The 24,448-nt window shown below is 36.6% G+C and overlaps 1 protein-coding gene and 1 long non-coding RNA gene across 2 annotated transcripts; both read left to right on the forward strand.

The window, feature by feature from the left end:
- The first annotated feature begins 4,935 nt into the window (after nucleotides 1-4,935).
- LOC142170329 (uncharacterized) lies at nucleotides 4,936-9,281 on the forward strand. The gene is made up of 8 exons (XM_075232216.1): nucleotides 4,936-5,356; nucleotides 5,996-6,192; nucleotides 6,282-6,613; nucleotides 6,700-6,775; nucleotides 6,857-7,358; nucleotides 8,633-8,685; nucleotides 8,840-9,155; nucleotides 9,250-9,281. The coding sequence occupies exons 1-8, from the start codon at nucleotides 4,936-4,938 to the stop codon at nucleotides 9,279-9,281; spliced, it is 1,929 nt and encodes a 642-aa protein (XP_075088317.1).
- A 4,380-nt stretch (nucleotides 9,282-13,661) lies between these two features.
- Nucleotides 13,662-23,917, forward strand: LOC142170733 (uncharacterized). The gene is made up of 4 exons (XR_012700166.1): nucleotides 13,662-13,905; nucleotides 14,238-14,304; nucleotides 21,005-22,882; nucleotides 23,685-23,917. It is a non-coding gene; the product is annotated as an uncharacterized LOC142170733 (long non-coding RNA).
- Nucleotides 23,918-24,448: the final 531 nt, after the last annotated feature.

Consider the following 24,448-nt stretch of genomic DNA (forward strand, 5'->3'; position numbering starts at 1 on the left):
ACCAATTAACCTAGGCTCTGATACCAACTTGTCACTACCCCAACCCGGTCATGATGGCGCCCAACACACTGCTAGGCAAGCCCGACCATTCAACAACATTATCCCAAATTCTTATTCAGATTATAGATAAATATCATAGAGAATTTACTAAGTCATTACATTCAAGTGTATAATTAATAATAAAATCTGCGGAAGTTCAATTAAAATACCACACCATAGCCCAATAGAATCCAGTGTCACGAATATGAGCCTCTAATACAGAATATCCACCTATTACAAGTCTATCTAGAAAAAAAATGTGAAATAAAAGATAGAGATAGAGGGTAGAGATCAAGGATGCGAATGCCATGCAGCTACCTCAATACTCCCGGATACTGCTGTTCAGCTAAACAAATCCTCACTCAGCCTGTGGTGTACCTGGATCTGCACGCAAGGTGCAGGGAGTAATGTGAGTACTCCGACCCAGTGAGTAATAAACATAAATAAAGGCTGAGAATAAGAAATCATGGAAAAATACAAAGTAAACTATAACTGGCAATTTAGAACAACAAATAGTGAAACAACAAGTCAATTAAATCAGAGTACCAAATACTGAGACAGGTATAACCGATAAAAACAAATGCATGAGTGCAATGCAATGCATATGATGGTACACTCTAGTACCCACTACGGCATGCAGCCCGAGCCATCCATTTATTTATCGTCGACGGCGCTCACTGGGGGTGTGTACAGACTCCGGAGGGGCTCCTACAGCCCAAGCTCAATATCAAGCCATCTCGTGGCATCAAATCTAGGCCCTCAGCCTCATATCAATCTCAGTATAATCAACTAGGCTCTCGGCCACAATATCAATGTACTCACCAGGCTCTCAGCCTCAATATCAATGTAATACTACTGCGGCGCGCAGCCCGATCCATGCTCAGTCCAGAAACCATCATAAGCCCCTTGGGCATTTGTAAAACAGTAGTTCTCAGCCCGGAATATCATTTAGAAATATCATTTAAGTTTTTAAATCTTAGAAAGATGGCTGAGTTTGCAAAACAGTATTTAAAACCTTGGACTGAGGTCAAATGATATGCAAAATATGTGAAAGCAGTGATATCAATCCCTGAAGGATTCAAATAATTGGCAAGAAGCCCAAATGTAACAATTAAATCTAAGTAAGGATGATTCTCAATTTAGTTCAAGTAGAAAACACGGTACAAATATCTCTCGGGACGGACCAAGTCACAATCCCCAATGGTGCTCTACCCCACGCCGTTATCCGGCGTGCAAGTCACCTCAATATAGCATTATGATGTGAAATTTCGGGGTTTCAAACCCTCAGGACATCATTTACATCAATTACTCACCTCAAGACGGTCGAAGTCTAGCTCGCTATGCCCTTGCCTCTCAAATTACCCTCCTCGTGCGACAAATCTGCCCAAAATCACAACGAATATGTCGCATTATGCTAAAGAGACAATACCCAATCGAAAGCAATCGCAAAATATCAAAATTCACGAATTTGACAAAACTCGAGCCCCGGCCCACGTCTCGAAAACTCAGAAAATTACCATCACCGGATTCCTTGTCTCGCCACGAGTCTATACATACCAAGAACTCCCAAATCCGAGTTCAAATGACCCATCAAATCCTAATTTTTTGGTTTCAAAATTCAAGCCCTAATTCTTGATTTGTAGGCTTATATTTCATGAATCTCTCGGTGGCGTTCACAATAAAAATGAGTTCTAAGTCCAAGAAACTTACCTCAGTCGTTCCCCCTTGAATCCTTCTTTAATCTCCACCAAGAAGCTCTCAAAATGATCAACCATGGAGGAAAAATGATCCAAAATCGCGGATGAAGTGTTTTATAAACTCACTGCCCAGAATTTTTCGGAAGTACTGTTCACGCGTGCGGTTATTGTTCATGCGCGAGGTCACTGTTCGCGCGCGGGGGTTACTGTTCATGCTGCTAAAAAAAATACAGCAGCAACCAAAGAAATTGCATCACTTTTCTTTTCACTAAAATGGCTCAAACTCCATCATACGAACTCGGAATTCGATGATTCTTGTTTCTATGAGTCAAAAATAATAGTACGAACGTAGAACTTCAATCGGAACTCAATTCGGAGCTCTTTTTCTCAGTTCAATACCCATTTTTCTCGTTAAACAATTAACTCATGTTTCGTGTCAAAAACCCAATCGCGACTTGATTAAGTTAGACCAAACTTTCCAGATCACTCCTATAATTCATTATTTAAATTCTGGAAATCTTGAAATAAAATTTCGATCTCTAGAACTAAAAATGGACCTTTGGATCATTACATGCTTATGCTCAAACGACAACATCTTCCAAAAACTCTTCCAAAACTTATCCGAGCCTCATGGGACCCCGACCAAACATGCCAACATAATTCATAACATTATTCAAACCTCTTCCAATCATCAAAACACCTTAAACAATATCAAATTACCCAAAACTCATCGAATTCAAGCCTAATTTTCTAAAAACTTCTGAAATACACTTTCGATCAAAAACTTGACCAAACCACGTCCGAATGACCTGAAATTTTGCACACATATCCAAAATCACCTAACGAAGCTACTTCAACTCTCGAAATTCCATTCCGACCCCCCGTATCAAAATCTCACCTGCCAACCGGAATTTGCCAAAATACTAACTTCGCCAATTCAAGCCTAATTCTACTCCGGACCTCCAAAATAAATTCCGATCACACTCCTAAGCCACAAATCATCCCCCGAAGCTAACCGAATCACCGGAAATCATATCTGAGCCCTCTAACTCAATAGTCAACATCCGGTTAACTTTTTCCAAAACAAGTCTTCCTTAAAGAGACTAAGTGTCTCATTTCCTATCAAAGCCAATCCGATTTAACTCTAACACCGAATACCGATAACGAAACATGAAGAAGCATAAAAATGGGGGAAACGAGGCGGTAACTCATGAGACGACGGGCCGGGTCATCACACAAATAATGCCCAGGAACTGACGAACAAAGTGTAAAAGCTCAAAATAACCGGTCGGGTCGTTACAGTAGAGGGGCGGGCCCATTATCTACCAAGTTTTGAAGGTTACAGTTGGTCCAAAGGATCGGCCCCAGACCGATTTATCAATCACCAATATATATATATATATATATATATATATATATATATATATATATATATATATATATATATATATATATATATAACAGAACATTCAACTTTAAGTAATCTAGACTCAAAATACGTAGAATAACTTCTGCTTTGAACCCCTTAAACAATAAGTAGAATTTCAGAATTTTCGCAAGGTCAACAGCGCTACTGGGAGTGGATTTTGCTGCATTTTCATTTTGTGAGTTTGTATAATCTGTTGGTTTACCAGAGGACGTCTTATTTGTTACCTTGCTTTCATTTTGCTATATGAATTTGGTGGGATTTCTGTATGAAAACGGACAATTGCTGCTGCATTTTTATGGAAATTTGTCATGCAAATTTGTTGTGTAAATTGATAAACTGAATACGTAATAGGCATCAAATCTCATTATGGGATCTCTGTGTTTATCTCAAAAGTGGAGCTTCATATTTTGCAAAACCAATTAAACAGATAAAAATTAGCAGCCGATAAACCAAAAAGTTACCATCTTTATTTTGAAATTAAAACTTGTGAAAGTACATAGTTTTAAGCTCTTGATGACAAAAAACAAGACTTTCTAACTAGGGAAAAGGAAAAGTTAATGGCCAGAACACAATCGATTATGCCGGAACTCGTGCTAGAAAAATTAGAAATACGGTTAATCAAGCCAATATTTATATAAACTACAAAGATTACAAGTCATGTTAGATTACATTGATAAAGATAATTGACAATCTAATGTATTCATAAATTCTTAATTAACCAGTTAAATTATTTATGCAACTATATGAATATTCATAGATTCTTAATCTATGTAAATGAATTTTATTCCATTTACTTCTTACTCCTTTTGCATTATTTTGTTAATATAATTTTATTGTATACATATTATGCATGTACTAGATTATGGAACCTGACAAACAATGGATGCAACTTATTCATGATCGACTTGATGATGCTTATAAACTTGGGGTGGAGAAATTCTTGGATTATGCTTTTACAAGACTAGGAGAAACACACACAATACGTTGTGCATGCGTCAAATTTGGTAATGCATATTTAGGAAAACGTGAGCAGGTTAAGTCACATTTAATAGTATATGGAATAATTCAAAATTATACTTTGTGGTATCACCACGGGGAGAGGTTAGGTGACCCACATTCAGATTCTGAGCTTGCAGATGATAATGACGTTGAATATAGTGACGGTGAAGATGAAATACATGTGATTTTAAGATATTTATACCCCAATTTCGATAGAGACAATATAGAAACGGGCGGTGATGATTTTGTTGAGGAGGAACCAAATCCGGAAGCAAATTTTTTTTATAGGCTCTTAAAGGATTTTGATCAACCACTGTACGAAGGTTCAAAAATTTCTAAACTTTCTATTGTGATTAAATTGCTTCACATTAAAAGTATTGGTCGTTGGAGTAATGAGTCATTTACAATGTTGTTGAAAATGTTGAAGGAAGATTTGTTTCCTAATGAATCAAATTTGCCAGCTTCATATTATGAAGCAAAAAAGATAATTCGGGACCTTGGGCTTTCTTACATGAAGATTGATGCATGTAAGAATGATTGCATGTTATATCGGAAGGATGATGGGCTTCTTCAATTTTGCAAAGTTTGTGGTGCATCTAGGTGGAAAGAGGATAAACATAGCAGGGAAATAAAATGTAGAAGTGGAAAAAAAATACCATATAAGATTTTACGTTATTTTCCTCTAAGCCAAGACTTCAAAGATTATTTATGTCCTCAAAGACATCTTCTTTGATGACATGGCATCATGACAAAAGAGTTGATGATGGTATAATGAGGCACCCAGCTGATTCAATAGCATGGAAAACGTTTGATGAACTTCACCAATCTTTTGTTGTTGAGTCTCGTAATGTTCGACTAGGACTTGCTACAGATGGTTTTCAACCATTTGGAAATTTCAAAACTCCATATAGCATTTGGCCAGTGGTACTTATTCCTTATAATTTACCACCTTGGCTATGCATGAAGAAAGAGAATTTTATTTTGTCGATGCTTATCCCTGGTCCTGAGAGTCTGGGAGATGCTATTGATGTTTATCTCCAATCTTTGATTGAAGAATTAAAGGAATTATGGAAAACTGGAGTGGAGTCCTTTGATGCGTCGGCTAGAAAGAACATTATGTTACATGTAGCTTTGCTATGGACCATTAATGATTTTTCAGCATATGCGAATTTGTCTGGATGGAGTACAAAAGGTAAATTGGCTTGCCCTTGTTACAATAAAGAAACTTCCTCAATTAGGTTAGAAAATGGTAAAAAGCAGTGTTATATGGGCCATAAACGCTTTCTTTTCTTGATCTTAAATAGAGGAATGATAAAGAGTCATTTTATGACAATAAGGAGTGACGATTACCACCAAAAATATTATCCGGCGAAGATATACTTGGTCAAGTGGCTGATTTAGATGGGTTACAACTAACAAAGGATCCAAAGAAGAAGATTAAAATATCACACGAGAGCAGGGGTGATAATTGGAATAAGAAGAGTATTTTCTTTGATCTTCCATATTCGAAAACTCTATTGTTGCGTCATAATTTAGATGTGATGCATATTGAGAAGAACATAAGTGATAATATTTTGGGGACACTCTTAAATATCAATGAAAAAACCAAAGACACCATAAAAACTCAGATAGATTTGCAAGCGATGAATATAAGGAAAGAATTTGCATCCAATAAAAAATGGGGATAAATATGACTTACCAACAACATGTTACACATTATCTCCTGAAGAGAAGTACAAGTTTTGTGATTTCTTAAAAAATCTGAAGGTCCCGGATGGATTTTCATCAAACATTTCTCAATGTGTCAACCTTAAAGATCGTAAAATTTCAGGCTTAAAAAGTCATGATTGCCATATTACTACAATATTAGCCCCACTTGCGATACGTGGAATGCTTTGCAAATCTGTGAGTGAACCACTTATTGAGTTGTCTTTATTTTTCAACATTCTTGGAGCAAAATGTTTAAGCATGGAAGAATTAGAACAAATTGATGGCCAAATTCCGAAAACTGAGTGCAAGTTAGAAAAGGTATTCCCTCCTACTTTTTTGATGCCATGGAGCACTTGCCAATTCATTTAGCTAATGAAGCTAAGATTGCTGGACCTACTCAATATCAGCATATGTATCCAATGCAGCGATACATATACTTTATGAAGTCTTTAGTTGGTAATAGGGCTTGCCCAGAAGGTTCTATTGCAGAGGGGTATTTAGCAACTGAATGTTTGACCTTATGTTCAAGGTATTTACATACAATGGAAACAAAATTTAATCGCCTTGAATGGAATTGTGATGGTGGTGTTGTAGAATGTGATGGAGGTTTAACAATTTTTTTTTGTGAATCTGGAAGAGCTTTAAGAGGTGGAAAACAATACAGATTTGATTCATATGAATTCGAGCAAGCACATATTTATATTTTAAAGAACTGTGATGAAGTTCAACCATTTCTCGAGTAAGCAATGATTTGATCCAATAATTTACTTATACATTCTCTAACTTTTTTATTTAAAATGACATATTATTCTTCAATTTTTGTAGAGAGTTTTCACAAAATCCAGCTATTAACTCTCAAGAAACTTTGGATCGGCAATTCATTAGTTGGTTAAAAGAAAAGGTGAGTACTAATAAGAAATTATTAGTTTTCAAACCAAGTATGCAAATAGTATTTGTTAAATTATGTACTTGTTCATGATAGGTTGCAGGTCTGCACAAACACGATGATAGTAAGAAAATGATAGATTTGGTCTCATTGTCACGTGGTCCTACGCCATATGTAACAAGTTTCCATGGCTACGTTGTTAATGGATATAGGTTTCATGTGCAAGACTATGATAAAGATTTAAGAACTCAGAATTGTAGGGTGGTTGTAGTTGGTGAGACAGATAAAGAGAATAAAAATATTAATTACTATGGAGAACTAACCGAGATTCTTGAGTTACAATTTGTTGGAAGTAGAAGAGTGATTTTGTTTCGATGTAAGTGGTTTGATATATATGACCAAGAAAAGGGAGTTAAAGTAGTTGAATATGGCATTGTAAGTGTTAACCGCCAACGCTTTCTGAAAATAAATGAGCCTTTTGTATTAGCCAACCAAGCATTACAAGTATTTTATGCTGATGATCTTTCCAATAAAGGATGGCATGTTGTACAAAAAGTTCAACCTCATGATTTTGTTGACATTATGAAGAAGGAGGATGGTGATTTTGAGGAGTTAGATAATTCTACACAAATGAAAAGGAAAAGAACTCATTGAGGTTTGGAACTTTATCATGTTTGCTTTTAATTTGTTAAACTCTTTACAATGTTCATATTGGACTCATCTAATTAGCGCGTTTAGTTGCACTAGTTAGATCCCCGTTGAAACCTAAAGTGCATGCATGCAAATCTCAGTACTTTATTGTCGATCAATATGGACATATGTATACCTTACTTTAGTGGCATAGGCTTTATAATCTATTCTTTTCCCAGTTTCTATATTTCCTTTGGAAAAATTTAAAATCCTAGAACCTTAATTGTACCCTATATATTACTGAAGAGGTGTTGTCTTAGGATGCATATGTGTCTGGTAGTCAAACAGCTGAAGCAAATTAGGACAATGATTAGAGTGGACAAGTATACTGTTCATGTTCAAGTCACCCTAGGAGGAGCATGGGATGCTTAGAGGTCACATGGAAGGCTAGTGTTGTGTAGCCAATTGGCATAGACAGCTTGGTGTCTGAGGACCAAAACGGTTTCACCAGAGGGACTTGGGGGTGGGAGGGGGAGAGAGGGGGAGGGAAAGTTCTGATATCTCCTCTGCTTCTCCTGTTCGTGATGAAAAGCTTCAGCATGATGATCAAGAAGGCTTTGAGTTGGAATGATTTAACTTTTTGGAAACGTAAGGATTCCTCAAACCTGCATATCTCACAAGACCTTAGCCATATATTGAGCTAACTCTCTGTAAGGCAAATGAGGTGCCAATAGCATACTTAGGAGCAGCGTTACTCCAGGTTATGAAGGTGATACAACAGCGTAAGAGATGCTTTATGTGTGAAAAGAAAGAATAGACAATCAGTCACCTGCTCCCTCAGTGAAAGCTGGATACTGATCTATGGAGCACGTTCTCCAATCTCTATGGACTCCATTGGAATATGCCTAACTATTTGGGAGAGTGCTTCAGGATGTGGGAGGATAGTCGGTGCATAAAAAGATAAGAAAATATTAGAATGCTATTCCTCTTTGCATCGGATAGACATTACGGCTAAAGTTCAAGATGTTTTGAAAGAGAAGTAAATATCTAATAAGCTTGAGAGAAAAAGTCGGTATACTCTTCTTTTAGTGCAAACAACATCTTACTTGTTAAAGACCCTTGAACTCTTATGAACTCCTTAGAGCTTAAACTATAAAGTTTTTATAAACATTGTATCACCTTCTTGGGTTGCAATTATATCTATGAATAGAATGATTACTCATTTTAGTTTCCATGTTTCAGTTGTTGGAAACAATTGTGAAGAATTGTGGGGATATTTTTATAATCCAAATATTGTTTCTTGTTAATACATTTAGGTTGTAATGCACTCCCATTCCTCAAAAAGAGTCAAAGTGCTAGTAGGCATCCCTTTTCTTATTGACAAATTGTTGAACTATTTTTTCTTATCAAGTTAGCTTAGCAACACTCTGCTTTCTTTTGTTGTATTAGGTTGAGATGAATCCATCAAAATCTCAGAAGTTTAAAATGGAATCAACTTCAAAGACTGTTAAGCATTCATTTGTTGCACTTGGCGCCTTAGCAAGGGGACGAGGGCAAAACTTCAGAACTTTGGGTTCGGTAAGAGTAAACGCTGAACAGAGACTCCCGATTGGCAAAAGTAAAAATTGTAATGCACAAGCTTCTTATCTGAACGAACTAGCTCAGAATAGGAGTCTTGCACCTCCTGGTTTTGATCCACTAGAAGATGATGTTTCCCTCCCACAAGAAGTTGAAGTGATGCAAGACACTCAAAGAAACGAAATAAGTATTTCACTGTTTCAAGTTGTAATATCTTTTTGTTGTTATTGCACTGCCACTTACCACTTTTTTATTGTTTGAATTAAATTTTAAATTATCAGGTCCATGCGAATCTGAAAAGGCAAAAAAGTGAGAGGAAGAATTGGTGTAAAAATGTTCTAAGACTCAAAGTTGGAGAAACGTTCAGCGTCACTTTCTACCACAATCGAGTTGTTGGGTTCAACCTCATTTGTGAGACACTTAGGTATATTAGTTCGTGACCATAATATGTGCCCACTGCGCGTACACTCATGGGCAGACATTGAAGAATATAAACTGGACCATATGTGGGAAGCTGTTACTGTAAGAATTTAAAGTATTATCTTGTTGTTTTGCCTTCTCCTTTTCTTCGTTCACAAATGAAAATAAAATACTAGTGACTTTACATCATTACATCTGTCGAGTTGTTATATTATTTTTTTTGGTTTATAGGAATTCAAAAAGAGAATTAAATGAGTAGAAACATATAGTTTATTGTGCTTTCCTAAAGAACCCCAATATCCTATTTCTTCTGCATCATAAACTGAGAAAAATATCCATTTCTTAGCAGTATCTTTTCCTATGGTCTTTATTGTATTTTTTCTCATCTTCAAAGGTAGTAAGAAATGTTTTCCCCTAGAAAGACAATAACATCCTTTTTTTAGTACAAAAAAATCATCAAATCATGTCATTCCTTATGTTAATGAGTACTGATACACTTTTAGAAGAGAAGTATCTATGTAATAGGAACTAGAAACTTTTTTTGAAATGGTATAAATTATTAAAGATATAAAAAATCAGCACTACGAGTGTGTTGTGGTTACATCCCATTAGGTGAATCAGTCTTATTTGGTTGCTTGTTGACTCAGATGTTCGACAAATGAATGCTTCTGAGGCCCGACAACATCACCCAAATACCCAAGGATTGAATTCTCTGAAGAAACAAGGATCAGTTTAGTTCGCCTCTGTATCCTGCTCATTAGAGCTACCTTGGCTTCCTCCTCCTCTTCCAGTCTTGATTGCATTCTCACTTGCCCTTCTTCCAACTACAAAAAGACCATGAACAAGTTATACAACACTAGAAACCAACTACAGCCATATATTAATCTCCAAAAGCTAATAAAGCACATATGTCTTTAAGCATGTAGTTAGCTGAACATAACATATTTGACCTTTAGCTGAGATGGACTTTACCAAATAGTTCAACTTGAGAAGTTGATGTTTCAAAGTCAAAAGTAAGTGTTCAATTTGCAAAACAAGATGACATGACCTGGTGAGGCTTATAGTAGAGCATTTTGTTTGTTGAATGTATATTATGAATCATATCGATGAATCTGCTCTTCTCTCATGTTGTTTTGGAATGTTCATATAAGGTCGAATTATGATGTCGAGACTATTTTTGCATTTAATAATCACGTCATCTTAAGAGATAAATTAATTTGTCACTAGTAACTCTCAAATATTTAATTTCATATTGTTGGTTTAAGTTTTCTTCTTTGTTTATCTCAAACTTTTGAGTTTCATGTTTGATGATGTTTTTAAATATTATAGGACAAATTTGACAGTGCTGACATAAATAGTCAAAGAGATAATGTCTTGAAACATATGAGAAGGTTATGGAGTAATTGGAGAGGATAACTGCACTTGATTGTGAAGTCTAAGCCATTGCGCGACATTCTAAAGGATGTGCCAGAGGGGGTCGACAAGAGTGATTGGGAATGGTTGGTCAAGGAGTACTTCTTATCTGAAAAGTTTAAGGTATGGCTTCATAAATATTTATAGCATCTTAATTTTTAAGCGGCAGACCACACCTTCTATTTTCTGTTGTTGTTATAGGAAAGAAGTATGAGAAACTCAGTGAATAGGTCTAAGTTTATTATGCCTCATCGTACGGGCAGCAAGCCTATCAGAGAGATTATTTACGATCTGGTAAATAAATTGTGCTATTGTATTAAGAAACCCCATCTTTGTTTAAAAGAATTGTGTGACTTGTTTATTTAAATGCGAAGGGAGGCAAAAATGGTAATTCACCAGATATGGAGACTATTTTCTTTGAGACTCGTAAGAAGGACGATAAGCTTGTCGAACCTGAAACCAATGAAAAATATGTATGTTGATTGATAAATTTCATTTTACACCCTTCCTTTTATCAAAGTATTACATTATTTCAAATATTATACCTTTTTAGGCCGAAATTTAAGAACTGGTACAATCCGAGCCGTCTCTTACAAATATTGAGGTTGTAAAAAGGTGCTTTGGACCTCAATGCAAGAGCAATGTTGTTGGATTTGGTGGTGGAATAACCGCTAAGGAGTTAAAAGGTGGTAATTCCTCTAAGGCTGCACTGTTGGATGAGTTGAATGCAACTCGGAAAAAAAATCTATCACTAAATAGACGCCTGGATAACTTGGAGAATACAGTTGCACAACTTGCAAGCACATACTCTGGTCAGCCTTCATCAACACCATCTTCAACTGAACCAGATACATGCATCTGAAAGGTTAGTAAACTTTTACCAACTTGTTACAATTATCACATGTCATATTCATTTATTTATCCACCTTGTCACTTTCTATTGTCATGTCTTTCTTTAAGCAAATTATAGTTCCACTATGATATGATGAGTATTTCTTAATCAAATGAATAAGCAGAACTTTCTTCTATTTTTCATGTCAACAACTCAGGTCCCTCGCTCTTTTTTGTTGAAGGATGAAATAAATAAATAATTGTTGTGCATGAACTGGTTGATCACCATCCTGCTTCACTTTGAAAGGCTTATATATTTCTCAATCTCTTATTTTTCGATCACTTATAGAACTTATTTTTCCTTCGCTAAAGTTTTCCCTTTTCTTTTATGTTAAATCGACAAAATTATATAATATTTTATCTAATTTTTGTATTTTTCTACACTCAAGAATGTTCTATAAAACTTTCACAAATTTTTATGCATAGACAATGAATTTATTTCAAGTATTTAGAAAATTCTAATTCACTAGCATATTACTTGTAACGACCCGACCGGTCGTTTTGAGCTCCGGCGCGTCATTCAGTAGCTTGAGGCCATGAGTGGCTTCATCCCAGGTATATTGACTTATGTGTATGGTCAGAATTAAAATTCAGGAAGTTTGGAGTCAAATCTAAATGGAAATTCTCATTTTGAAAGCTTAAAATTGAAGAAATGAACTAGGATTGGAATTTTGAGTAACCGACCTTGGAATTGGGATCCGAAGGTTCCAGCATGTTCGTATGATGATTTCGGACTTGGGCGTATGCCCGGATCGGGTTTTGGATAACCCGGGAGCGTTTTGGCGCCTATTGTGGAAGATAGCATTTTAGAAGAAATTGCATCAGTTTGGTTTAAAATGCATTTCAGTGTTATTGATGTCCGTTTGGGATTCCGAGATTGGGAGTAGCTCCGTATGGTGATTCTGGATTTGGGAGCGCGATCGGAAGTGAATTCGGAAGTTCGTAGGTCATTTTGGAGTCGTTCGGCTAAAGAGGAAAAATTGAAGGTTTTTTAGAAAATTTGGCCGGAAGTGGAAATTTTGATATCGGATTCAAAATGCAAATTTTACAGTTTGGATAGCTTCGTTAGGTTATTTGGGACTTAGGATTGTGTCCGGAATATTTTTGTGATGAAATATATGAATTATGTGAAAAATTTGAAGAATTTTGATATTTAATATTGTTAAAGTTGACTTTGGTCAACATTTTTGGTAAACGGACCCGGACCCGTGATTTTTCGGTCTTGAAAGGTCCATAGAAAACTATGGGAGTTGAACGTGTTTCCGAAATCGAATTCCGAGGTCCCAGGCCCGAGAAATGAATTTTTTCGTGAAATTATTTTCTGAAAATGTTTAAGGAAAATGAAAATGAAATTTGATCAGAAAGTAATGGTATCGGGCTTGTATTTTGGTTACTATGCCCGGTACATGTCATATATGTTGGTTAAGTGCTTCCTGTAAAGTTTGGTTACAAACGGGCGTTGTTTGACGGGTTTCGGCCTTAAATTGGAAAATTTGAAAGTTTATGAAATTTGAAAGAATTCTTGGATTTAAGGCTCAAATCATTGATTTTGATGTTATTTTGGTGATTAGATCGCTCGAGCAAGTTCGTGTGATGTTTTAGAGTCAGTGTTCATATTTGGTTTGGAGCCCCGAGGGCTCGGGAGTGTTTCGGAGGTGTCTCGGAATGATTTCGGACTTAGGAAAAATTGCAGAAATTCTGTTGCGAGTAGTCCAGTTTGGAAGCTCATATCTTGTAATTTATAAGAAATCAGAAAAAGTGCAAAACACTAAAGTTGTAGCACATACATTCTAGTTTTCGGAAAGCTAAACCATTTGCGATTTGGATATCATCTCAGAAAGTTACGATGGATCGAAAAGGGCTGCTGGATAGAATTTACGATGCACTTTAGAAGCTCATATCTCGGGATATATAAAGAGTTATGTGGTGTACAACCTATCAAATTAAAGATCTTTGAGTCTAGTTTCTAAATCTTCAAACCGTTTGTCATTTGGATATTTATACAAGACATTATGGGTGTTTAAACAGAAGGTGTCCGACAAGGAACAATTTTAATAGGATGTACAACTTGTATAGCACAAGTGCAAGGTACAACTCGACGAAGCACAGGCAGATTCTTTTATACACGGATTTAGCTCACTTTTCTTCATTTCTTCAAAGTATGGACGATTTTTGGGGAGCTTCAAGAGGGGATTTTCATCATCAATGTGAAGGTAAGTTATCCCCACCTATTTTGAGTTAAGTACATCAATTATGTATGGATTTGAGCATGAAAATTGTAGAAAAATTGAGGATTTAGGCCTAGAGATTTGAAAATAAGATTTGGTGATTTGAGGGGTCAAATGAACTCCAATTTTGGTAAATTTTATATGTACGGACTCGTGGCGAGACGAGGAATCCGATGATGTGACTTTCGTAATTTTTCGAGAAATGGGCCCGGGGCTCGGGTTTTGCTAATTTCGGGATTTTCGACATTTTTCGAGTCTTTTCGATTGGGTTTTATTCCCTTAGCCTATTGTAACGTATTCGTTGTGGTTTTGACTAGATTCGATGCGCGAAGAGGTCGATTCAAAAGGAAAGGGCATTGCGGACTAGTCTACGGCCGGTTAGAGGTGAGTAATAGATGTAAATGCTATTCTGAGAGTTTGAAACCCCGGACTTTCACATCGTAACGCTATATTGAACTCATATGTTCATTATTGTCCTTTTTAGCCGGAATGACGGTTGGATATCCACGTGATGAGTATGTTAGTGTTGCGAGGTGTATTTGTACGACTTGATAGTGGCGAGGAAGCCTACTGGATAGTAGATGAACTGTTAAGTGATTCATTTCTTATTGTAATTTGTTGAGTAGCCCGAGTTATGGGTGCGTGAAGAATATTTTTCGTGTCTCCTAGTTAGATAAGTCTGGGAGCTCAGATCGCTTCCGTAAATATATTATGAGGAAATCATTGAGTCAAGGAGACCACCTCGAAGGTCGAAAATACTAAAGGAAGAATATATTCCTACTTGGTTGAATAGCCCAATAATGAAGGGTTGAAGGGTATTTTCTATGTGTTATGATTCAAATAGGTGCAACGCATGTCCATGTATCAATTTAGATTTATGTAATTGATATGCATTGTGATGCTTTGTCAAGTTGTGGATGTGTTGTTAGGATGGTTTTGGTGATTCTCTGGCAGGTGGATAGGACCAATTACAAAGGAGGCTCTGCCGAAATTTTTGAAAAATTTAGGACTTAGTAAAAAAAAAAAATTGGTCACCTAGAGAGTGGGCTTAACTGTTGTGTGAGTAAATGCAAGAATTACAGAAGAGTTAAAATTCCAGATGATTCGTGTTTCCACGAGCTTATGATGGAGTGAGTTTAATCTCACCATGATATTACGACATTAATAGAGTATATGTGTTGTGATCTATGGCTTCGAGCTAAGTTGGGGAGCTTGCTGTGGATTAGCTGATTGCACGGTTTATTACCTGCGTGAATTCTGGTTATTGGCGTATTGGTAGGTTATTGCAGCTACGGAAAAGGACCATGAGTGGTAATTTGAGTAAATGAAATGTTGGATGCATGCTATGGTTAGCCTTATTGGCTCATGTTCAGACTTGAGGGAAGATTCATGATTTATGCCTCGTATAGGTGCAGGCTTCGAGGGAAGTGATCCCTCTAGGTGCTTTATCAAGAGGGTATTCATATGTTATAAAATTCAGTAGAGTTGGTTGCATTCGGGGCCAAGTCAAAGCTGGGTGGCTCTCAATAGCGGTCCTAGTTAATTCAAGAGGTAAAGTGTGGTGCCTAATGATTTTGAGTCTATAAGTACGGTTAAGAGTCAAGCTTTTGAAGCAGCTTATGAAGAAAGGCACAGAATGTTCTATGATGTTTTGACTTGCGGTGTAGCATTTGAGAGACATGAAATGGTCATGGTATTTGAGACAGCATGGTCTTGTGATTTAAGGTCACTCGGGGTGAGTTTGCTTGAAATACGTTAGGTGTTAAAGGGAGGTATTATTATTTCTAAGGCAATCAAGGATAAATTGGAAGGAAGTAGATTGACTAGCCATAGTTGAGTTGGTATATTGGTGTCAGTGATTGGTTCGTTCAGCGTGATTGAGTTATGCATGAGATTTGTGGCGGTGCGTGTGAGGCTTGTCGGCCGTAGTGATTGATGTTATTATGAATCATTCTTCTGTTAGGGCCTATTATGAGTAGGCGGATCCCAGAAAGTGTTATGGTGGCTTGGACAACTACTTAGAGATTGGCATATTCGACGATTATGAGGATTCGCCTGTATGCTGCTATAGTTCACCTGAAGTGAGTTAAATGGAAAGTCTTATGTGATGAAGTATTAGCCTATCGGCGGTTCAAGAGTTGTGATGGAAATCACGTCTATCGTATATTGGCACGTGAGGTGCAGTGAGTGGTATGGAATTTGAAGTAAGGACCAAGGTTGCAGTTTGGTCAATGACTGTGATGTCACGATCTCGGATGAGCAGTATATAAGTTTCAGTGTTTCGAGTAAGACGGGTATTGACGTCAGTATCACCTGAGGTCGGTGTTTTGTGAGAAAGGCTTTGCATCCTGGTTAGGGATTCTTGATCGCTTTTCAGCGTTAGTGCAGCTGGTGGTTTGGATGTGCAAACACGTTAATTATTTCGGAAGATGGTGGGAGCTTGTCCCACAGGAATATTGTATAAGTGTGACATGTAGTCACTTGATTAATTAGAAATTTAAACCAAGTATGAGGATTTTGGTAATATCATCCATTTGAGAATTTATGCCTGGAGGGCACTCTGTTTATTGGGTTATGGACCTGTGAAAGATTATTGGCCTAGCTTGGCACGATCAGGATCGACTTGAGGTCGGTGGATAGATTTAAATGTGGAAGTGAGCCTTACGTCAGGCCAGTTGTGTTTATTTCAGCAATGCGCTCTTTATGGAAGGATAGTCGCGGTCTTATTTCGTGGTCAGTTAATTCATGTAAAGATATATTGCACCGTATGAGTTGTGAGACGGCTTGGTAAATTCCTTATGTGTCGAGGTTCCGCTCGCGGTGATGTTATATGAGCAGGATGAGACTTAGATCATGTATCGTACCTCAGTTGTGCTTGAGTTTGTAGCCTATAGCGCTATATGTTTCCTTGGGAATGATATTATGCACCTTAGTGTGTTTATGACCGATATTCGGTATTTTGATGTGATGAGCTATTCAGCTCGACGTATATCTCCTTATGTGAGTTCTATATGTGGATTGGGTGGCACACCGCCATGGGTATGTTGTTTGGATCGGGTTGCACTCCGCAACAGTGTGATGTTCAGTTCAGTGCCCATATTTGCTTTTGTGTGTTCTGTTTCCCTGTTTTCTGAGGAAGTCTATGTTAGTGTGCGAGTTGAGTAGTTCCTTCTAGAGTTTGCCTTCCTTTTGTATCGCGTTCGAATTGATAGCATACTGGCACATTGTGGCATCTTGTGGGATTTTTTGATTATGTCTGAGGTGGCTTATTGCCTGATCAGTTCGTACTGGGTGAGACGAGGTTACTAGATTTGGGGTCAGTGCAAACTGATTATATGAAGTATATTATAGATCAAAGAACATTCTTTAGTTTGGGACAAGGTAATGGAACTTGTCAGGAGTGTAGATCCAATGAATTGTTGATTCAGCAGTTGGTTGTGAATTTCGGCACATCTCTTCAGTCGTATCGGTGTAAAAAAAATAATAATAAAATAAACTAGAGCAAGACCTGTGTAGATCATGAGATGCAATGGGAGCATCAGATTCGTGGAATTTCGACTATTATGTTTAAAGAATGTTATTGTGGTTCTATGAGTAAAGTGATGCAAAGTGTGAATTCAGCAAAGTTATGCAGTCATGTTTGGGTACAGCATGTGGAGATTGATATGGTGGTCGTTTGATGGAAACAGGCTTGGCAGGGAAATTCAGGATGTTGGAATTGGGCCTAATGGCTTATTTGCTTGAATAAATAAGTATATCTACAGAATTATCGAGCTAATGTGCTCAACGGAGTAGTGGTAGCATTGGAAGGTGCATGATGTGTTAAACAAGTGATTTCAGACTACTTCAGTGTAGTTCTCAGCACGTTCGAGGACGAACGTATGTTTAAGTGGGGGAGATTGTAACGACCCGACTGATCGTTTTGAGCTCCGGCGTGTCATTCAGCAGTTTGAGGCCATGAGCGGCTTCATCCCAGGTATATTGACTTGTGTGTATGGTCAGAATTAAAATTCAGGAAGTTTGGAGTCAAATCTAAATGGAAATTCTCATTTTGAAAGCTTAAAATTGAAGAAATGAACTAGGATTGGAATTTTGAGTAAACGACCTCGGAATTGGGATCCGAAGGTTCCAGCAGGTTCGTATGATGATTTCGGACTTGGGTGTATTCCTGGATCGGGTTTTGGATAACCCGGGTGCGTTTTGGCGCCTATTGTGGAAGATAGCATTTTAGAAGAAATTGCATCAGTTTGGTTTAAAATGCATTTTAGTGTTATTGATGTCCGTTTGGGATTCCGAGACTGGGAGTAGCTCCGTATGGTGATTCTGGATTTAGGAGCGCAATCGGAAGTGGATTCGGAGGTTCGTAGGTCATTTTGGAGTCGTTCGGCTAAAGAGGGAAAATTGAAGGATTTTGAGAAAATTTGGCCGGAAGTGGAAATTTTGATATCGGATTCGAAATGCGAATTTTATGCTTTGGATAGCTTCTTTAGGTTATTTGGGACTTAGGAGTGTGTCCGGAATATTTTTGTGTTGAAATATATGAATTATGTGAAAAATTTGAAGAATTTTGATATTTAATATTGTTAAAGTTGACTTTGGTCAACATTTTTGGTAAACGGACCCGGACCCGTGATTTTTCGGTCTTGAAAGGTCCATAGAAAAATATGGGAGTTGAACGTGTTTCCGGAATCGAATTCCGAGGTCCCAGGCCCGAGAAATGAATTTTTTCGTGAAATTATTTTCTGAAAATGTTTAAGGAAAATGAAAATGAAATTTGATCAGAAAGTAATGGTATCGGGCTCGTATTTGGGTTCCAACACCCGGTACATGTCATATATGTTGGTTAAGCGCTTCCTGTAAAGTTTGGTTACTAACGGACGTTGTTTGACAGGTTTCGGCCTTAAATTGGAAAATTTGAAAGTTTATGAAATTTGAAAGAATTTTTGGATTTAAGGCTCAAATCATTGATTTTGATGTTATTTTGGTGACTTGATCGCTCGAGCAAGTTCGTGTGATGTTTTAGAGTCAGTGTTCATATTTGGTTTGGAGCCCCGAGGGCTCGGGAGTGTTTCGGAGGTGTCTCGGAGTGATTTCGGACTTAGGAAAAATTGCAGAAAATTGCAGAAATTCTGTTGCGAGTAGTCCAGTTTGGAAGCTCATATCTTGTAATTTATAAGAAATCAGAAAAAGTGCAAAACACTAAAGTTGTAGCACATACATTCTAGTTTTCGGAAAGCTAAACCATTTGCGATTTGGATATCATCTAAGAAAGTTACGATGGATCGAAAAGGGCTACTGGAGCAATTTCGGCAGAATTTACGATGCACTTTAGAAGCTCATATCTCGGGATATATAAAGAGTTATGTGGTGTACAACCTATAAAATTAAAGATTTTTGAGTGTAGTTTCTAAATCTTCAAACTGTTTGTCATTTGGATATTTATACAAGACATTATGGGTGTTTAAACAGAAGGTGTCCGACAAGGAAAAATTTTAATAGGATGTACAACTTGTATAGCACAAGTGCAAGGTACAACTCGACGAAGCACATACAGATTCTTTTATACACTGATTTAGCTCACTTTTCTTCATTTCTTCAAAGTATGGACGATTTTTGGGGAGCTTCAAGAGGGGATTTTCATCATCAATGTGAAGGTAAGTTATCCCCACCTATTTTGAGTTAAGTACATCAATTATGTATGGATTTAAGCATGAAAATTGTAGAAAAATTGAGGATTTAGGCCTAGGGATTTGAAAATAAGATTTGGTGATTTGAGGGGCCAAATGAACTCTGATTTTAGTAAATTTTATATGTACGGACTCGTGGAGAGACGAGGAATCCGGTGATGTGACTTTCGTAATTTTTCAAGAAGTGGGCCCGGGGCTCGGGTTTTGCTAATTTCGGAATTTTCGACATTTTTCGAGTCTTTTCGATTGGGTTATATTCCCTTAGTCTATTGTAACGTATTCGTTGTGGTTTTGACTAGATTCGATGTGCAAAGAGGTCGATTCAAAAGGAAAGGGCATTGCGGACTAGTCTACGGCCGGTTAGATGTGAGTAATAGATGTAAATGCTATTCTGAGGGTTTGAAACCCCGGACTTTCACATCGTAACGCTATATTGAGGCGTGACACGCACTCCATGGCGAGTGCGGGGTCGGATACTATTGGGGATTGTGACTTGGTCCATCCCGTGTGATGTTTATACTATACTGGTGATTGATACACATACTTCATTGATATTACTGGGCTTGATGCCATGTTTGGAGCCTTGTGCCGATTTGTAAAATCCTTCGAGGATTGATATTACTGCTTAGCATGATTTGCATATCATTTAATTTCAGTCCAAGGTTTTAAATGTTGTTTTGCAAACTCAGCCATAATTCTAAGTGTTGAAAACTTAAATGATATTTTTAAATGTATTCCGGGCTGGGAACTTCTGTTTTGGTAAATGCCCAAGGGGCTTATTATATTATTTTCTGGACTGATTATAAAGTGACTTGAAACAGTGGTAACAATGACACTGTGTGATATACTTGAAACAGTGGTAACAATGACACTATGTGATATACTTGAAACAGTGGTAACAATGACACTGTGTGATATACTTGAAACAGTGGTAACAATGACACTGTGTGATATACTTAAAATAGTGGTAACAATGACACTGGATGATATACTTGAACAGTAGTAACAATGGCACTGTATGATATAAATTGGTCAGGTAACAATGGCTGACCGGTCAGGTAACAATGACTGACCAAGATATTGCGCTTGGGCTGTAGGAGCCCCTTCGGAGTCTGTACCCACCCCCAGTGAGCGCCGTCGACGATAAATAAATATGGATGGCTCGGGCTGCACACCGCAGTGGGTACTGGAATGTACCATCATATGCATTGCATTGCATTCATGTTTTTGTATTTATACTGGTGTTTAGCTGCTCAGTTCCATATGTTGCTGTATATTTGGATTTTAGCTTACTTTGTGTATTTACTAGATTTTCTTATCTTCAGACTGTAGTTACTTTTATTACTCACTAGGTCGGAGTACTCACTTTACTCCCTGCACCTTGTGTGCATATCCAGGGCAGTCTCAGGCTCAGTAGATCCAGTTGATCGGCAGATCCAGCCTCTGGGAGTATCGAGGTAGCTGCATGGCGTTTGCAGCCATTGATCTTCTCCCTCCTATCATATCTCTTTATTTCCGCATATCAGACTTTGGATATACCATGTATTAGGATGATATTCTGTATTCTAGAGGCTCAGATTCGTGACACCGGGTCCTAGTGAGATTATATTGTGTATTTTGTTAAAATCTTCAGTACTTTAATCTTGCTTAATTGATATTTCTTTCCACTATTTTTGATAAATTGGGTTAAGTGTTGAATAATGGTCGGGCTTGCCTAGTAGTGTGCTGGGCGCCATCACGACCGGGATTTGGGTCATGACATTACTGGATAGCAGTCAACTAATCAGATACCTCTATTCCTGGATTTCTACAGAGATATCTATTTTGTTCTTCGAAGTGTCACTTTCAAATATGCTTTAGCACATAGTTTTATTAGTAATATACAAAAAGTAGTAGCAAGTGCTTGTAGGTATAAAAAGAAATGGTAGTGTCTCTACCATATGGAGTTGCGGCCTTTTTTATTTTTATTTTTAACTCTTTATTGATATTGAGCAGCATTAGATAGTGTCATTCAAGATACAAACAAACACAATAGTAGTAGGAAAAAGATGACATAAGTTTCATGAATTAGCTTGTTTGATATTTTTATCTCAATGTATTATGTGTGCTGATACCAAAAAAGATTCTTGATAAAAGGAAAGTCCCTAGATTAATTGGAGAAAATATCTCCAGCCATTTGCAGCTTTACTTGTGAATACATATATTTAACTATAATTGGTATCATGGCTTTCACATATTGAATAGGTGAAGTTATGTTTGATTTCTGTATTACTTGGTTTGAACTAGTCCATGTAGGTGAAGTAATGTTTGACTTCTGTATTACTTGGTTTGAACTGGTGCATAATTTCATAAAATAGGAGAGCACAGATTTTTGTATTTTCTTTTACTTCAATTATTAAGATATTCATGACTATCTATATGGACATCAACCATCCATTAGCTTTGATCATTGGAACCTCACTTTCTTTGATTCTTATATTATGATAATGTAACACCCTTTTACCAGTCATACCAATCGCTTCTTATAACGGTACATTACCTTTTTTGTTCAGTTATCATCAGTTAATTTTAAAGTTGGAAAACTTTTTACAGTACATTAGCTCTTATCATTTGTAAAGTTCACTCGCAATAGTGATTATTAGTATATGTTGCTCGTGTGATGATATGAATGTCGTTAATGTTATAATACTATACGAACTCTTATGAATAAGAAGATGATAAACATTAGTAAAAAATATGAAAACAAGAGTAGGTCCCCACCCGAAATTAACTTGATGGTGAACAGATTTGCATCAATGAACAAAAATAAGAAACTCAGCCTCTTATTTGGTTAGTATATCTTTTTCGCTTTCTTGGGTTATCTCAGTCGTTAGTAACAGAAGAGCTCTTTCAAGATTTTGGGAGACGTGACAGGAGAATAAAGGAAGGAGCTTAAAACGTATTGGCGGTATAAAAAGATTTACACAATCGGGTCACTTGTAAGATAATTACAACAAGATTGTATGATATTTATTAAATGGTGATCTGCTAAATATGGTTGTATTTGCTATCACAGCTTAAACTGATCACGTAAAAAATGTTTTACACTAGAATATAGTGAATTCCATCCATTTTATGTTTCCTACAATGCTTATATTATCTTTCTGATTTTTGTTGTTGTCATAGATTCTATTGTCTATTTTCGTCTTGAGCCGAGGGTTTCTAGGAAACAACCTCTCTATCCCTCCGGGGTAGGGGTAAGATCTTCATACATGCTACCCTTCCATATCCCACTTGTGAGTTTTTATTGAGTTGTTATTGTTGTAATTATGTGTGCTGATTTATTTTGCCTGCTTCTAATAATTTCTGTTTTTAGAAATGCTGTTGTTTTTAACCCTTTTTGTTTATATCTTTTATTGATGCCCCTTATGTTCTAAATCACCCAAGCCATCTATTAAGAGGATCCTCCACCATGATTTGGTGGTTTTGTATTCTTAATTACATGTTCTGCTATTTGTAAAGCCTCAAAACTATACACTCCTAGTTGGTTCAGTGATCACATCCTTCCCTCTTAAGAATGTTGTGGGTTGGCTTCATTTGTCCCTTTCCCTTGATGTCTTCTCTGTATATGTTTCCGATTTGTTGCATCTTTAGTGATAGTTTTCCCAATCATATTCTTGACTTTTCTTAACTAGCTGATGTTGTTGTTTTAATTCACTTGTAGTTGAAATATCACCCTGTTCAACATTCGCTTTTTTTTATCTCCATTCTTGCACAACTCTTCTTGGTCTTCTCCTTTGTTGTTGGCCAAACTATCTGTTCTTATCATGCTCATTCACTTTTTGCACAGTTATACCCTATGCTTATACATTTAGTATTATTAGCTTTCTCTTTCACCATGTTTGAAACTTTTTAATAAAGGTTATTTGAATTCCAGAAAAATTTGTGTCTTATGCTTTAGATTTATAATTGCCATGTTTGATTTATTTACTCCAATTATTCAATTAACACAGTGATTAAATTTATTCATTTATTTTTTTTAAATATAATAGTTAGAGAAGTTTTTACTAAATTGACATAAGCTTGTTCTTTTAACAGATAAAAAATTTGAAGTATGAGGATGTCATTGAAGAAGTACAAAGCAAGTTGATGCGTATTAGATCGTATAGCTCTCTTGGCAGTTGTGTAGGGATGTTGTCATTGTACATATATTATAATTTTGTTTTCTATCTTATAGGATTTGATAGTGAGAAAGTCATACAGTTTAGATGTGTGTATATTCTAGTAATGTGTTGTTTTATTGTTCTTTCTAATTGACAGATTAATTTTATGTGAATCCATGTGATTATTTATTATTTTTTCTGATGTATATGTATAAGTTTATGGAACAATGAATATTATTGCAAACACATGGAAAAATTTATGAATTATCTAATTGCATTTATTAAAATTTCATATAAGTGAAGGAAAATATGGTCATTACAACTATTTAATGATTGGATTGTCAAATTGTTAAACAGGTATTAGCGAAATAAAATTAGTCGTTAAAAATATTATCGTTAAAAGTAACAGAAAATTAACCAAAAAGAACTCCAGTCGCTAAAAGTAATTATAGTAATCGAATTTGTGGTTGTTTTTAAAGAGCTTTAACGACCGGATGACAAATCAACGAGGGGAAAATTCGGTCACAAAAGAGTAAGTATAACAACCATAAAATATGTCGTCGCTAAAGAATCTTTAATGACCGAACTCCAATCTGGTCGTTAACTTTTAACGACGGCGCATTTAGTGACCGGTGACGACCAGTTTTTGCCCGGTCGTTAGTGACCTATAGCGACCATATTTGGGCTTTTAACGTCTGG

Source organism: Nicotiana tabacum, chromosome 16 (assembly GCF_000715075.1).
Source record: "Nicotiana tabacum cultivar K326 chromosome 16, ASM71507v2, whole genome shotgun sequence".
Classification (NCBI taxonomy): domain Eukaryota; kingdom Viridiplantae; phylum Streptophyta; class Magnoliopsida; order Solanales; family Solanaceae; genus Nicotiana; species Nicotiana tabacum.